Source organism: Bolinopsis microptera, chromosome 7 (genome assembly GCF_026151205.1).
Source record: "Bolinopsis microptera isolate Bmic1 chromosome 7, MBARI_Bmic_1.0, whole genome shotgun sequence".
In the NCBI taxonomy this organism is placed as follows: domain Eukaryota; kingdom Metazoa; phylum Ctenophora; class Tentaculata; order Lobata; family Bolinopsidae; genus Bolinopsis; species Bolinopsis microptera.
In genome coordinates, this window is record NC_087078.1 from 5,224,042 (window position 1) to 5,240,778 (window position 16,737).

Sequence of the window (16,737 nt, forward strand, 5' to 3'; positions counted from 1 at the left end):
GCTTATGTTTATGGTTGTTACTACTTACTATGGATTCCATTTTTGTTACTGTACTAGACTGTACTCTTCGATTGAGTCATCCATTAACTAAGTAAAGGGCAAAGAAGAGTTGACACAGTACAAATGTGTTAATATTGCATGGATTAAATATGAAATGGAATCCGTAGTTTATACTTCTTAGTACTTAGTTCCTTTCTGCTCTCTGAGCTAGCCAGTACATATAATAATACTGCTTTGTACTTGGCCATTGCTAATGGTCTGGCCAGGCGCGCGCTACTTCGTAGCACTTGCCATAACATTTCGAGAAGAAAGCGGCGCGCGCTACTTCGAAGAAATTTAGACGAGTAACATCCGTCAATATTTTCTACTTTTGTATACTGGTTCATAAAATAATAACAAATAGTATAGTACACGCTATATAGCTGATAATTTGTGAAATATATAAACGCGCGCCCTTTTTGTTAACCAGTGTTAGTGATCAGGCCCAGCGCGCGCTACTTCGTAGCACTTGCCATTTCGAGAAGAAAGCGGCGCGCGCTACTTCGAAGAAATTTAGACGAGTAACATCCGTCAACTTTTTGGTGAATTGCGGGGGTTTTTTACCAGCTTGCGCTACGCTCGCGCTGAATTGTTTTGCAACTCATCGACAATTTTAGATTTCAATATAGTACAAACCAATCCTTCTATGCGCGGCGCTCTTTTCGAGCTTTTTGAACAGTGAAGGGAAAGTGAACCGAGCAAAAGGCAATAATACAAATAATAATACAAATAACAAACAAGTAAAATGATGACACACGTTGCAACCCCATTTGATCTCGCGCGAAGCGCGCGGCGGCCGGCCGACCGGAATGCTTAGCGTGCACAAAAAGGTATACAACTTGTAGCGCGATGCACTACTGGGTCGCGCGCGCATCAAATAATGCTTCTCGCAACCACATCTTCGGTAGATCGGCGAGATGCACCACTGTGCCTCACCGAGCTGCGAAGGATTGACATCGTGAATCAAGTATACAACGTGCAGCAAGTAAATTTTAAGATTTTGATTTGATTTGATTTGTTACTCGTTAATTTCGCGTCGTCATTCGTGAAGCAAACATATTATTTTGTGTGCGCGGCGCGGCCCTGTAGTTCCCAGCACTCAGTAGTGCATTACCAAATTAGTTATTTGATTAACGATGTCAACCCTGCCGAGCAGTTGTATCACGTTGCGACCCCCACGGTCGTTTCACTATGGTCCTGACGATACAGGGGGAGCCGCGCACTTCGTGCGCGGCGCGTCATACGACGTATGACAACCAAGCAGAGCAACGATCTTCTTCTATGCAAGAAGAATAATTCGTGCAGTGTGTCGAAGGCCTCCTAACTAAGTACAAAATAATTGTTTTAATATTATTCACCTGTTATGTTACTGTTTATCTATTTATTAGTTTATTTGTTAATATGTTTGATAGACGATTTATGTTTATACTTAAAGCTTTTATTTCTATTGAATAATATAAAATGACATTCATTAACTATGAATTATGTATTTGGTTGCCGCAAGTTGGAGGCCCATCAATGCCGTCCATTTCTGCGGTTGTAGTGCGATGCACTACTGGGTCGCGCGCGCATCCAACAATGCTTCTCGCAACCACAGATCGGCGAGATGCGAAGGATTGATATCGTCAATCAATTCCTGCGGCTATTTATACCGCCCCAATATTCAAATATTTGCTCAAATAATTGGGAATTGTTGGTTGAGTGTTAAAGTGAAACAAATTAAAGTACCAGTTGTGTCAGTATACTTAGTGAAACAAATTTTAGTGAAACAAATTTAAAATTTAATCCTTTATTTTACAATCATAATATAGTAATATTTATAAGCCTCCGTTTTGAAAGTTTTAAACTTCAATATATTTGCATTTCTATTTAAAGTTCAATTTTATGTATAAGTCAATAACTGGCTGTCAAAGCCGCGCATTCATGAAACAGGATTAACTTTCTTATAGTTATACAACAAATTAAATTTAAAACTATCCGAGGTTTTAAAAATAAACTATAATCTTACCTAAATCCAAAGCCTGCTTTATAAAAGTTAATTTTAGATCAAAATATATCGTCAATTCTGAATATTTACAATGCAACATTTCATTAATCTATAAATATGAAATAATAAATAAGCGGTACTCCAAGCCCCTACAGCTACACGAATCGCAATTCTTATGCGGCGCGGCTCAAGTCGCGCAAGCACGTATTATTTTATACTTTTTGCTTTCTAATAAATATTGCGTCAACGTGTACGTCTAAATGTTCATGTTTTGTGTAAACTGAATTCAATTGAGACTAGTGACAAGGATAAGGATCCAAGTGCCTGTACGGCTTTTTCGGACCCCTGTGGACCACTACTCTTGAAATCGCTCTACAACATTGAACATTTATAACTGTTATATAACATATAACGTCATTTGACAATTATTGTCATTAATCTACAATCTAGTCTAACTATCTTGCTGAGGGGGAGGAGTAAACGCTTCACATTAAAATACTTCCAACATACGAAATCTAAAACTATCAAACCGGTTAGTTGATATCATGGACAATTTTTTATATATCTATTTCGTAGTAATATCTTCACATCTTAATACTATAATAAATTACAGTAGGGTATATGTTTCGAGAAAGAAAGGTTGGTCCGATTATTAACAAAAGTCAACCAGGGACTCGATGGAGTCGAAAAGGGTACACGGCCGCTGTCTGGTGCTGCTAGGCATTTATTTATCAAGATGTTTTATTGTATTGGTTTTTGATGATTCTATTTGCTATTTTTCATTACTAATCAAGTTCTAAGTGGAGGTATAAAGTGACTGTCTGCTGCTTAAGATACTTCATCATCTCATGTCCCGTATAATGATTAAGATAGTATACAATACAGTTTCAGTAGTTGACCCATACAGTTAAGTCCGTCATAACTCACAATCGTTTAATCGTCAGTCAATAGTCAAAGTCCAAAGTCGTTGTGTGTTTATTCGCTGAGATAGTATATAGTAAGCTAGCAAGATAAGTTGTTACGCGCGCGCGCGTTTTATCCCGTTAACGTGAAATGTGACAATGAAAACGCTATAAAATTATTACTTTCGCGCGTTACGTAGAGTTTACAAGCGTGTAATATTGGTTAACACTGGGTGTACACTGAGTGTAAGTCGCTTAGTTTCACATAAGAGCCGCTGAATATTTCCAATTTTGAGTGTATCGTGAGCATGTTTTACAGTGCGATTGCTCGGTACTAGTGTGTTTGTGTATATATATATTTTATGTAGATTCATGTAATGCCCTCAACCAACGTCAGAAATCTAGAATGTTAGACTTAGTCATAGAGAACCAAGTTATCAGGTCTAAGAATTTACGTAAAAGTTTTTACAGCTTTAAAAACTGCATAAAATCTTCGCTCCCACCTTCAGATCATGATAATTTAGAGAGTCATTTATCCAATTTGATGCACATGGAGAGACTTGAACTAACAAAGCGTCATCATTCTAAGTTAAAGAGAGATACAGACTACGCCATTTACATTGCACCTTCATATGTGGACAATACCAAACCTGTGAAGAAGAAAAGAAGGAGGAAGAGGAAAAAGGTCAACCGTACTTCGTCTCACAGACATCAGAGGACATTGATCAAAGGCACCCTTCCGAAGGTTGAAGACTTATCAATGGAAAACATGTCCAGAACAGTTGTTAACCTTACAGACAAGGAGCTCACCAAAGAGCAACTATATGTCTTCTTCTTGTCTCATAAGTTTGCACCTACACCTCCCCTACCAGATCTGAGTCGCTTCGAGAACGATTTGTGTACATGGTTTTCCAAAATGAGAGCCAAAGTTGTTTTTGATAGCTTCAAATGTGGACCCAACAAAGCAGATAAAAGAGTTACTGACATGGAGCGCTGCCTCATCAAGGCTGAATCATCACGTACTTTTGAATCATGTAAAAACCCTGCACTCGAGGCATTCATTAAATGCTGCAGAGCAGAAGTTGATCTCCACAGGCCAACTCAGAAGTATGTTTCACCAGACAACATCGCTGCACCTATCAGATCAGCTCTCAAAGAAGTGAAAGGATGGAAGGATGTGGTTATTAGACCTTTTGACAAAGGGGTAGGATTCTTTCTTCTTGGAGAGGAAGAATATATTCAACGAATAGGTGTACATTTGAATGATAGATCTGTATATAGTATTGTAAATAATGTAGATAATTTAGTTTCAGAATTAATTGATAAAATTTCATGTTGGACAGTCAAGTATAAAGAAGAATTAGGTATGTCTAAGAAGGTCAGGGAGTGGGTTATTCCGTGTACGGAGCTCAACCAGCCTGGTAATATGTACCTGAATCCCAAGGCCCACAAGCCACCTTTGTACCCTGGGAGGATGATTACTACTGGATGTGGTTCGTACATTGAGAACCTATCTGCCCTGACTGCATACGAATTGAAGAAGGCTATTTTAGATTATAGAATTATTGACACCCCTCATTTTTTGAGGAAGATTGATAGCTTGAATGAGTCCACCATATTGTTGGGTAAGGAGGTGATACATGTTGCCATAGATATATCCAACATGTTCACCAATATCCCCAGGGATATGGGGATCCAACAATGCACCAAGCACCTGAATGAAAGAAGTAGTTATGATCAATTGTTCAGTACAGAATGCATTATTAGTGCTCTAGAAATCACTCTTGATTACAACATAGCTTCGTTCAACGGTATAACATACCGTCAGGAGCGTGGAGCGGCGATGGGTCCTAAGAACTCATGTGAGTATGCAGATTGTGCAATGGATAAGATCGATATTTTAGTTAATGAAAGAGATTTAGAACATGGCCCGCCACACAGACCAGCATTCTGGGGTAGGTTGCGTGACGATATATACATGGCCTGGCCTGGTACTGTTGAGGAGCTTCTACAATTTATGGAATGGCTCAATAGTATCCATCCGGACCTTGTGTTTACTTACGACTACTCTAAGGATGGTGTTGAGTTTTTAGACACCTATGTCTATGCTGTTGGCGATGTTATTCATACCAAACTTTACTCTAAGCCCAGTGACACCCACTGCTATCTCATCCCCACCTCATGTCATAGGAGCCATGTTCTCAAAAACATACCCTATGGTGTGGCGAGGCGAGTGAGGCAGAACAATAGTGAAGACACTAATTTCTTAGAGCAAAGGGAGGTATATACTGGTTACCTTGTAGCCCGTGGTTACCATTCTAGTATTGTAGACGATGCTTTCAACAAATTTAGTGATATAACCAATAGGAAAAACTTGTATGCCCCTAAAAATAAGGATGAGACGACTACTTGTCTAATACCCATGGTGATGGATCAGAATCCAGCACTTCCCAACATGGGGAGCATTATTCACAAGTATAAGCACCTTCTTAATCTCGATCCAGCCTTGAAGAAGCTAGTACGTGCTGACAGTGTATTTGTAAGTCACCGAAAGAATCAAACTATCGGTGGCATGCTTGTACACAATAAGTATCGTGCTAGTGGAACTGTAAGCAGTGATAGAGATGGAGAAGCCACTGCTAGTCAATTTCTTGAACCAGACGCTGCAATATTGCCGGCTGTTCGGGAGGCTGACAACGCAGGGTGCCATGCCTGTGGAAAATGCTATGTTTGTAAGCAAAGTTTCCTGTCCCCTTGTTCCAAATTTAGTAGTCACCATTCCAAACAAGTTTTCCCTATTACTAAATATATAACTTGTCAGAGTAATAACCTTATTTATTTAATGGAGTGTAGAACTTGTAAACAGTCGTATGTAGGATATACTACTTCTAATCTCCCTAAGAGATTTTCTAATCATAAGAGCCACATTAAGAAAGGTATCAGAAGTTGTAAGTTAGTAAATCACTTTTTAGATATTGATCATGATTTAGATTTTAGTTCAGTAGCCTTATATAACTCTTCACTTAGTACGCACCTTTCTGTTATTATAGTGGACGCTCTTGAATTTAAACCTGAAATAAGTCAAGCAGATAGGGAAAAGGCCATGGAAGCTAGAGAGGGGTTCTACCAGACCCAATTGAAAACCCTTGAGCGTTATGGGGGTATGAACACCCTCGATAGTAACCACATCCTTTTTAAATCCGCTGGAGCTTAGTGTTTAGTTTATTTATTTTATTTGACATGATCTCAGCCTATAAACCCGTGTTTAGTTTACAATATTGCTATCAGAGACGTGTTATATTCATTACTATTTATATATTTTTACTGCTTGATTCAGAGAAATCTAGCTTTTTCCGGGAAACTAATCTTTAATAGATTAGATAAAATGTACGCAGCCATTCTTTTTGTTTGATTATTACTCAGTATATTTTAGTTTTGTACCGTTTTAAGTCACATAGTTTTGTACGTCTTCCTAAGACTTGTTTTCCTTTCCTAGTTTGTAAGTTATTTTAAAGATTTGTGAATATTCCAGTTGCTTTTAGAACAATTTTATTTCAGATAACGATGTTTAATAAAATGATGCAAAGACTTATTTCGAAGATCTAATCAACACCGACTTTTAATGTGTAGGAGTACAGCTACAAAATATATATATATAATATTATTTGTCGAGTATGGTGTGTGGACTGTGGTTAGTAATGATTTTGGTTGGAGTGCAGTGGTTCAAGTATGTATGAGAAAAGATATATGGTCATTTCAGTAACTCACATCAATCAGAACTTGAGCTCATTTGTGGCAAAATTAAGCTCACACCAATCAAGTGTATCATGCTTGAATTGCAATTCTTGTAAAGCAATTTTCAATATATTCTTAAACCCGTTCGTCGGAGTATTAAAACTTGTCTTACTTGATGTTTTTCGACAGCTGTTCCACATGAAGGATGATTGATAGATAAATTGTGAGGATGGCTGTGATGTAATGAAATAATCTTCCCGCCTAGGTGACCTGTTAAATGATGAGTATAGTGACAGTGGTTCTTCTAGCTTATTAATTTTAAACAGTTCTAAGAGACATGTGTACTTGTACAGATTGTGGACCGTTAACAACCTGTGGGTTTTAAACAAGGGCTTGGAGTGTTCTTTTTGGTAAAAGTCCACCCCCAGTCTTTGCTTATCAACAGGTCGTGTTCGGGCACACGTTTTAAACTTCTCTAGGTAAGCTTCTCTATCCCCAAACAGAATTCTTATACACTTTTTCTGTGTTTTAAAGAGAGGTTCAAGTCGATTATTGCTAATACCACCCCACACAGATATTCCAAATCCTAAATGTGATTCAAATAGAGTATGATATAAATCTTTATAATACTGCTTTGGGACAATGTGTCGTACTCTGCACAACTTTCCTACTTCGCATTTAAGTTTTGAGTTAAGTGACTGCGTATGTGATTTCCAGTTAAGTTGGTCGTCAATAATAACGCCTAGAAATTTAGCTTCTTGAACTCTTTTAATAACTACATTATTTAAAGTTAGTACGTTCTCGTCATTTTCTACTTCCTCTTTGGCCCGTGAGGGTTTAAAATGAATAAAACAACATTTCTTAATGTTAACATGTAATAAGTTTAGTTTCATATACTTGTACACAAATGATAGAACTTCATTTCCTTTTTCGTATAGTCTTTTGACACATGTGTCTTCTATAAATATGTTAGTGTCGTCGGCAAATAGTATAAACTTTCCTATAATTGATGAGTTACGGATGTCATTAATATAAATAATAAAAAGTAAGGGACCAAGACAGCTCCCCTGCGGCACTCCATAGACTACTGGAAGTTTCTCGGAGTCTTCACCTAATACTGAGACATACTGGTATCTATTCTACAGGTAACTTGCTATAAGGTTATTTGCATTTCCACGGATTCCATAATTTTCTAACTTATGCAGTAACTTTTCATGTGATATTGTATCAAAGGCTTTACTAAGATCAATAAATATTCCAAGAACGTGTTGTTTTTTCTTGAGGCAAGATTCTACGTGGTTCACTGAGTAATTTAGGGCATAACTAACTGGTCGAGTGATTTTTACGGAATCCGTACTGGTTTTCATATAAGGAATTCTGTGAATGAAAGAAGCTGTATAATCTATTGAATATAATCTTTTCAAATATTTTACCAAACACAGCTAGCGTTGATACAGGTCTATAGTTTTCAAGGAGTTCCTGGTTATCTTTCTTGTAAATGGGACTAATCCTTCCAACTTTAAGGTCATCTGGAAATATGCCATCTTTCATACATTCGTTATACAGTACAGTGAGTAGAGGAGTAACTATTTTAGAGGACTGCTTAATTACATGAATCGGTATGTCACTTGCCTTGCCATTTTGATCCGGAGTGTTGTAAACTGTATCAATTTATATGCAATGGGGCATTTCATAGATCATCGGCATTAGAGTGGACTGATTCCATTTACAAGGACGAGTCCTTGCGTATGCAATCGTACCAGACAGATTTAGTACTCTCAGAGTTTCTATCCCACAGTTATTTGCGGGGTATCTGCGATATAGTAATGGTGAAAGGCCAATCTAAGTAGTTCCGACATATGTTAGGAACTAGTGTTATGTACATAACACTAGTCATTATTCGTTGTTCTAAATCCTGAATTTATACTTTATTTTTTGTTAAGCTATGATAATTTTATTTCTGGCAAGTATCAGGCGAAGTTATTCTTAGAATTGAAGGAAGCAAAAATACATTTCGAAAAAAAAAAACGATTGTCTTTGGTTTAGTGGGCATAGCGCTTTATCAATCTTCGTACCACCTGGGAATTGGGAGTTGGTTTATAAAATTATAGTGAATTTAATTTGATATTTATTATCTTTATATATATATATTTTTTCGTACAGTGTAATGATACTTTGTAGAGATGTGTTGATACATGTTTTCTTTATTAAAATTTTTATAATCCAGACTATATCTTAAATCTTAATCCAACACTGAATGTGTATACTTTTAAAATCACCATTATATCAGTATGAAAGTTTTGCAGCAGTTTCCAATTAAGTCAGTATTAGTGACTGGGTGTAACAGAGGCATTGGATTAGAACTGATCAAATATTTTGCTGAACAGAATAAGGAAAAGAATGATCAACCAGTAAAAGTGATATCTAGCTCGATAGGATTAAGTTCAGAGCTAAATGATTTGTTGTCAGAGCATATTTTTCATGTGGAACTCAACGTTACTGACACCAAGTCTGTGTCTGCAGCAGTCCAAAAAGTGTCTGACATTGTGGGTAACGATGGTCTTAACTTACTCATCAACAATGCTGCTATAATGCACGATGATAAAGGAGTGCTTGACTGCTCTGACCAGGCAATGAAAGAAACGTTCGATGTTAATGTCACAGGACCTCTTTCAGTGACAAACAAATTTCATCCACTCTAAAACTTGCTGCTGAGTGTAACTCTGAATTTCCACTTTCATGTGCTAGAGCTGCCGTTTTCAATATTTCATCTGAACAGGGTAGTATTCATGATACCAAAACCTCCTCCAAAACTGCATATAGAGTCAGTAAAGCTGCATTGAACATGTTGACAAAATGTCAAGCATCTGAGTTTATCAAAGATGGTATCATATGCTTGTCTGTTCATCCTTGTTGGGTTCCAACTGATCTTGAAAATCCAAGAGCTCCATTATCTTATAAAGAAGCTGTCCAAGATCATATAGTGCAGATGATTACTCATTGCACTGAAGACCACAATGGAATATTTGCCAGACAAAACTTTGTCCCACATCCTTATTAATTACAGCATACCACACATCTTTATTGATTACGGCATACCACATATCCTTATTAATTACGGTATGCCAAGTTTTCAAATATGTCACACTGATTACATCTGCATGATCCAGTACTATATACCTCTAATCTATTTTCTCATTTTTGGTTGTTTAATTTTATTCAAAATTACTGGTATGAAGTGTAATTCATCTATTCACCTATCTTTCGCTTTGTTAATTTGTAAACATTTTCTTTCTCTCAAATTAATTTTTCTCTATGTAGTATTTGGCCGTCTGAGTATTTTAGCAGCCTTAATGTAATTATATGATGCAGCAATGTTAATATTCTTCATTGTTTGAGGGAATTTTCAAATTAAATCAATTCACTACCATTTCAGTATGAAAGTCTTGCAGAAATTTCTAATTAAGTCAGTGTTGGTGACTGGTGCTAACAGAGGCATCGGTTTAGAACTAGTAAGATATTTTGTTGAACAAAATAAGCAGCACCATGAACAGCCTGTTAAAGTGATATCTTGTTCAAGACGATTAAGTCCAGAGCTAGAGGATATGTTGTCAGAGCACGTCTATCATGTTGGACTCGAGGTTACTGACAATATGTCAGTGCAAGCAGCAGTCAAAATAGTGTCTGATATTGTTGGAGCTGATGGTCTAAATTTGCTTATCAACAATGCAGCTATTATGCAGCATGGCAAAGGAGTGCTAGGCTGTTCAGATCAGGAAATGAAAGAAACATTGACTGTTAATGTCATAGGCCCACATTCTGTGGTAAACAACTTCCATCCACTTTTAAAACTTGCTGCTGAGTGTAACTCTGATACCCCGCTCTCTTGTGCTAGAGCTGCTGTTTTTAATATTTCATCTGAACTTGGTAGTATTCAAAACACCAAAAACTCTTTTACAACTGCTTATCGTGTGAGCAAGGCTGCATTGAATATGCTGACAAAATGTCAAGCATCTGATTTTATCAAAGATGGTATCATCTGCTTGTCTGTTCATCCTGGCTGGGTTCGAACTGACCTTGGAGGCCCAAGAGCTCCATTATCTACCAAAGAATCTGTTGAAGATATAATGCACATGATTACTCATTGCACTGAAGAACACAATGGAATGTATGTTCGAAAAAATCTTGTCTCAGAACCCTACTGATGATTTACTTATAAATACTATGTGAAACTTATTTGAGCTGCATGACTCAGTGCTTTAAATTCAGTATCAAATTATTGGGGATTATTTCAACGTTTCATTTAAGAATAACACTGACCCTCTTTTGTTGTCATTATAGTGATTTTTTAGTTATGATCGAATCTTAAATAATTATTCAATAATATGATTCATTGTTATATATATATACCTCAGTCTGTGCAAGTTATGTATGTGTCCTATGTGTAATGTGTATCCATTTTTAACTTCAAATTTGTATCATGAATTATATGTGGCCAAGGAATGAACATGAACGTTTTTAATTCAATACAATTTCAGCATGAAAGTTTTACTGCCGTTTTTACCTCGATCTGTCTTGGTCACTGGAGCCAACAGAGGTCTTGGCCTTGAGTTTGTAAAGTACTTTGTAAAGAAGAATCAGCTGCCTGGTGCTCAGCAAACTACTGTTATATCATGTGCACGAAAAATGAGTCCAGAGCTTGAAGAACTTTTGGAAGACATCCACCATATTGATGTTGATGTGACAAATGAGGTTCAAGTAAATGACGCAGCTTCGAAAGTATCGAAAATAGTTGGTAGTGATGGTTTATCCCTGCTGATTAATAATGCAGCTATCATGAGACATGGAAAGGGAGTATCAGGATGCTCAGTTGAAGAAATGAAGGAAACGCTGGATACAAATTTAATAGGTGTTCATGCAATGACAAGAAGCTTTCAGCCCTTGTTAAAACAATCTGCAGAATCCCAAGCCGACCTGCCAATTTCCTGCTCAAGAGCTGCTATTTGCAATCTCTCTGCTGAGCTTGGTAGTATTAAAGGGACCAACAAAAACTTTTTGTACACTGCCTACAAGGTCAGTAAGGCAGGTTTGAACATGTATACGAAATGTTCAGCAGTTGACCTCATCAAAGACAATATCATCTGTTTCTCTGTGCACCCGGGTTGGGCTCAAACTGGTCTTGGTGGACCTCAGGCCCCACTATCTGGGGAAACTGCAGTAGAAGATATGATCGAGATCATGGGGAATTGTAATAAGAAGCACAATGGTGCATTTTTAAGAAAAGGAATGAATTCGATTATGTTTTGAAAGTTTTCAAGTTGACTAAAATAGGAATTTAATTTTACAGTTTTGTAAAACCATAGCTTGAGTGGCCCTCAGCTCCATGAACAAATATTTAAATAACAATTTTATTTAAATGTCGTTTTAGTATTTTTAATTAGCTAAGTGACCCTTGGTTTACGAGCTTAACTTGGTTACATTATATTATTAGGTTCCGGTTTGTTGATGTATAAATATAAGTTTGAGATGTTTTTTATGTTGAATGAAATATTTTCTTCTGCAATAATTTCATCTGTTTCATTGTAGAGAGTTGTTTGAATAAGGATGCACTACATCACAACTTTGTTGATGCATCAGCAAAAGCAAAAATAAATAGATTTTAAAGTAGAATGTTCCCAAAACAGCTGCTTAACAATCTATCACAATCTATAATCGGTCATAACCCATTGGGACACTTACTACTTCCTTCCTTAAATATGTTTTTAGCTAGTTTATAATTGCATTTTGATAACGACTAATTAATTAAAGTTCTTTACTATTTAGATCAATGAAAGTATTAACGAAACACATTTTGGAGTCAGTTCTGATTACAGGCTGTAATAAGGGCCTTGGTCTTCAATTTGTTAAACATTTTGTGGAATCAAATGAAAGTGCAGGTTCCAAAACTCAAATATTTGCATGTTCGAGAAGACATACCCCTGATTTGGATCAACTTCTAACTGATGAAAACGTTCATCATGTTGATCTAGATATCTCTAAAACAGACCAAGTCAAAAATGCTGCTCTGAAAGTTGAGCAAATCTTGGATGGTAAAGGACTAAATCTTCTTGAATAAACAATGCTGCAATACAAAGCTATAATTCCAGGAAGCATCCCGTGCACAGACCTTGGTCTACATATATATTAAATTATTAACCATTCATTCTGTATGTGCACGAAAATTTATTTCAATCAATTATTTCAATCAATCAATAATAAACATGCTGGCTTAAATGACTGTTCTCCCGCAGAACTTAATCAAGTTTTCGATGTGAATGTTTCCGGCACTCATTCTATGACAATGGCACTTCATCCTCTTTTGAAGCTGTCTGCTTCACAGAGGTCTGATATTCCAATGTGCTGTGCCCGTGGAGCAGTTTTCAATATTTCTTCTAAACTTGCCAGTGTAGAAAATACAGAAAAATCGTATGCCATATCTTACAGAGTGAGTAAAACGGCACTCAACATGCTTACTAAGATTACATCACTGGAGTTTATTGCAGATAGAATTATCAGCTTAGCTGTACACCCAGGGTGGGTACAAACCGACATAGGAGACTCCCACGCCCCATTGACAATTACTGAATCTGTAGCTGATATGATATACTTGATCGAAAATGCCAAGGAAGAGCACAATGGACAGTTTGTACGAAAGAATTTTGTTGTTGACCCATATTAAAGTTTTACATTCATTTCTCATTGAAAGAAACTCTTTTCGATTTGTACTGAAGGTGCTGATTGCTGAATGAAGAAGATGTTTGTTTAAATTATTCGTGTTTTAGCTGCTTTACCATGGCTTGAGTGACCCTTAACCCCATGAAATAACAACTTTTATATCTTGATTTATTTATTTTCGAGTTACTATTTAAATATGACCCCTGGATTATGAAGTTTTAGTTGGTTTAAGGTTTTTATTGATGTATAAACAATAAACATGTGTTTGAGATATTTTTTGCTGAATAAAAAAATTTGTCCTAAGTTACATTAATTTGATCCGTTTAACTCTTAAAGATGTTTGAATAAATATGCCCTACTTTGATTAATGTTGCGATTGATGGGCAGGTATTACTTTTTTACGGCTAGTTTATAACTTTGTATAATGATAAAGCTATTGAAAAACTAATGTTTAAGTTCTCAAATATTTAGATCAATGAAGGTGTTAAAAGAGCATGTTTTGGAGTCTGTCTTAATTACAGGCTGTAACAAAGGCATTGGTCTGCAATTTGTTAAACATTTTGTGGAAGCAAACAAAATTACTGGATCCAACACTCAAATATTTGCATGCTCGAGAAGGCATACCACCGATTTGGATCAACTTCTAACTGATGAAAACGTTCATCATGTTGATCTCGATATCTCCAAATCAGACCAAGTCAAAAGTGCTGCCCTGAAAGTTAAGCAAGCATTAAATGGTAAAGGACTAAATCTTCTCATAAACAATGCTGCAATACAAAGCTATAATAAACCAGCTGGTGTACATGAATGTTCTTCCAAAGAAATGTCTGAAGTATTCAATGTGAATGTTTCTGGCACTCATTCTATGACAATGGCATTTTATCCTCTTTTGAAGTTGTCTGCGTCACAGAGGTCTGATATTCCACTGTGCTGTGCTCGTGGAGCTGTTTTCAACATTTCATCTCAACTTGCCAGTGTAGAAAACACCCAAAAAGCTTATGCTGTATCTTACAAAGTCAGCAAAACAGCTTTAAACATGCTAACTAAGATAACATCACTGGAGTTCACTGCAGATGGAATTATCAGCTTGGCCGTTCATCCAGGTTGGGTACAGACTGATTTAGGAGGCTACAATGCTACATTGACAACTACTGAATCTGTAGCTGATATGGTATACTTGATCGAAAATGCCAAGGAAGAGCATAATGGACAATTTATAAGAAAGAATTTCGTTATTGACCCATATTAGGTTTTGCATTCATGATTGAGACAAGAGAAACAATTCTCTTGGAGAAGGGTCAGGACCCCGACTAAATTGTAAGAGAAGATACTTTTTCACATTGATTCACATTGATTCTATGAAATATACATTTTGTTTTACTCGATATATATATTTAGATTCACATTAAATTATTACTGAAATTTTATATTATTTTAATTACTGGGGTAAATTAATTTTTCTACTGGTGACATAATTATTTATCATTTTAACTGGTTGAACAAGTGTGACCCTTTTTATCAGTTTTATTCCTTACTCAAGAATGTACTATTTTGAAGCTGACTGAATTTTATTGTGAGCCACTAGAAATTCGATTTCGAAATTTTGGATGGAACTATTTTATGAATTTATGATGCAAATAACAAAATTCTTGATATTTTAATCGTATTTCTATTTCTGACATTGCCTTGATCACAATAAGACAATTCACAAGACGTTTCCTGGTACTTCCTGGCTTATCAACCGAGAAAATTTTCTTCTGACTACGGACCGTAATAAATAATCACCCAATTTTCATGTGTTTACCTGTGATCGCTATTTCATTGAAAAGCTTAAATGTTGTTCCTCAAAACATGTAAAACACATAATTCAAATCATATAATGACATTTCTTTCCCATTTTAGAATGAATACTAACCTTTTGCAGCAACATGCTGCCTTCAAGAAACAAGCTACAGCTTCCTCCTCCAAACCCACCTCCAAACCCACTGCCAAACAGTCAGCACCTCGCACAAATGAGCCTTCCAAGAAGCGCTTCAAACCAGACACTAAATCAGTTGCTAATAACCCCAACACTTTCAAATGGCTAAAAACAACCGTCGATAGACTGAGAAGACGTTATCAGAAGGAAAGAAAACCTGTATCAATTGATGATTTGATAAAAATGACAGGCCTTGATTTGGACCCACACGAAAAAGCGTGGCTAACGAATGCATTGAAAGACAATCCAAAAGTTTTGTTCGAAAGAGAAAAGGAAAAGTTTTCTTTTAAACCTTCATATCCGATGCACAACAAAGACGATTTATTGAACATATTAAGAGAACATTATGATAATGGTATGGGTGGTATTATGGAACTAGATGTCAAAGAATGCATTTTGAAAGCTGAAGAAGTCATCGCAGAACTTAAATCAGAAAATTTGGTAAGTTTAGTGTTCAGAAAGTATGTGTTTTAATTAACTATTAAAGCTAATTTTGTCATTCAAAATGAATTATTTGAATGATAAGTCGCTATGTTTGAATAATGCTATTTAAGTCTACTGCCTCATAACTTCAATAACTTCAATAACTTCAATAACTTCAATAACTTTAATAACTTTAATAACCATCACCAAAAATAACATCCTTATTCTCCTCTCTCAGTTGAAATGTGTAACAAGATCAGATAAGCAAGTTGTGATATACTATCGGGACACTAGTGTGGAATGCCAGCTCAGCGAGGATTTCAAGGAATTGTGGAATACCATCAGTGTGAAGGAGATCAGTGAAAATGATATTGAGAACTATTTGAAACGTGTAGGTATTGCAACTATGGAGGGATATGGGTTGAAGAAAAAGAATGCTATGAAGAAGAAGCCGGTTAAGAGAAAACGAAATGTAAAAATGTTGAACAGTCATTTGGATTCTAAGATGCTGAAAGAATTTGATTGAAAATTATATGATTTTCGTTTCCTGCAGGCATCGCTGACTTTCCCATCAGATTTATGAATTTTCATGTAAATTGCTGTAATATTTCGCAAATTATGAACATTGACTATAATTGAACTAAATTTGTCAAAAATTCTTGATCCATTTCAAATACAAATTTTTCTTGAAAAATCTATCACGGATATGATTCTATGAGACTGTCCTAACTGATTCCAAATTTGTATCGTGGAATAAAAAAGAAATAATCATCTCATGAATATTGAATATTTGTTCAAATTAACAAATTATCACATCGAAACTAGTTTTCAACTCAGGGAAATATCACCATATATTTTAAATATATACAGTATTTCATGTTAAGATCGTATAACGGACAACGGTGTGAGCATGCTTTTGTTCGATTAAACAAAATGCCGATATACTTCAGAGAACACTT

The 16,737-nt window shown here is 36.1% G+C and overlaps 4 protein-coding genes across 4 annotated transcripts; all 4 read left to right on the forward strand.

The window, feature by feature from the left end:
* Nucleotides 1-8,948: 8,948 nt before the first annotated feature.
* Nucleotides 8,949-10,943, forward strand: LOC134818184 (uncharacterized). The gene is made up of 2 exons (XM_063827624.1): nt 8,949-9,342; nt 10,063-10,943. Exons 1-2 carry the CDS (start codon nt 8,955-8,957, stop codon nt 10,866-10,868), a joined length of 1,194 nt encoding a protein of 397 aa, XP_063683694.1. The 5' UTR covers nt 8,949-8,954; the 3' UTR covers nt 10,869-10,943.
* A 256-nt stretch (nt 10,944-11,199) lies between these two features.
* On the forward strand, nt 11,200-12,488 carry LOC134818111 (C-signal-like). The gene has a single exon (XM_063827533.1). The coding sequence runs from the start codon at nt 11,203-11,205 to the stop codon at nt 11,968-11,970; it is 768 nt and encodes a 255-aa protein (XP_063683603.1). The 5' UTR covers nt 11,200-11,202; the 3' UTR covers nt 11,971-12,488.
* Nucleotides 12,489-13,852: 1,364 nt separating this feature from the next.
* LOC134818110 (C-signal-like) lies at nt 13,853-14,626 on the forward strand. The gene has a single exon (XM_063827532.1). The coding sequence runs from the start codon at nt 13,853-13,855 to the stop codon at nt 14,624-14,626; it is 774 nt and encodes a 257-aa protein (XP_063683602.1).
* Nucleotides 14,627-14,725: 99 nt separating this feature from the next.
* On the forward strand, nt 14,726-16,423 carry LOC134818109 (transcription initiation factor IIE subunit beta-like). The gene is made up of 2 exons (XM_063827531.1): nt 14,726-15,796; nt 16,017-16,423. The coding sequence occupies exons 1-2, from the start codon at nt 15,212-15,214 to the stop codon at nt 16,302-16,304; spliced, it is 873 nt and encodes a 290-aa protein (XP_063683601.1). The 5' UTR covers nt 14,726-15,211; the 3' UTR covers nt 16,305-16,423.
* Nucleotides 16,424-16,737: the final 314 nt, after the last annotated feature.

What these genes read in the sequence shown, in the direction of transcription:
- LOC134818184 (XM_063827624.1), top strand. Translation starts at nt 8,955, where the DNA reads ATGAAAGTTTTGCAGCAGTTTCCAATTAAGTCAGTATTAGTGACTGGG. An exon ending in CACAGGACCTCTTTCAGTGA is followed by an intron (nt 9,343 to 10,062) that starts CAAACAAATTTC and finishes TCATTGTTTGAG; the next exon opens with GGAATTTTCAAATTAAATCA.
- LOC134818110 (XM_063827532.1), top strand. Translation starts at nt 13,853, where the DNA reads ATGAAGGTGTTAAAAGAGCATGTTTTGGAGTCTGTCTTAATTACAGGC.
- LOC134818109 (XM_063827531.1), top strand. Translation starts at nt 15,212, where the DNA reads ATGTTGTTCCTCAAAACATGTAAAACACATAATTCAAATCATATAATG. An exon ending in AACTTAAATCAGAAAATTTG is followed by an intron (nt 15,797 to 16,016) that starts GTAAGTTTAGTG and finishes CTCCTCTCTCAG; the next exon opens with TTGAAATGTGTAACAAGATC.
- LOC134818111 (XM_063827533.1), top strand. Translation starts at nt 11,203, where the DNA reads ATGAAAGTTTTACTGCCGTTTTTACCTCGATCTGTCTTGGTCACTGGA.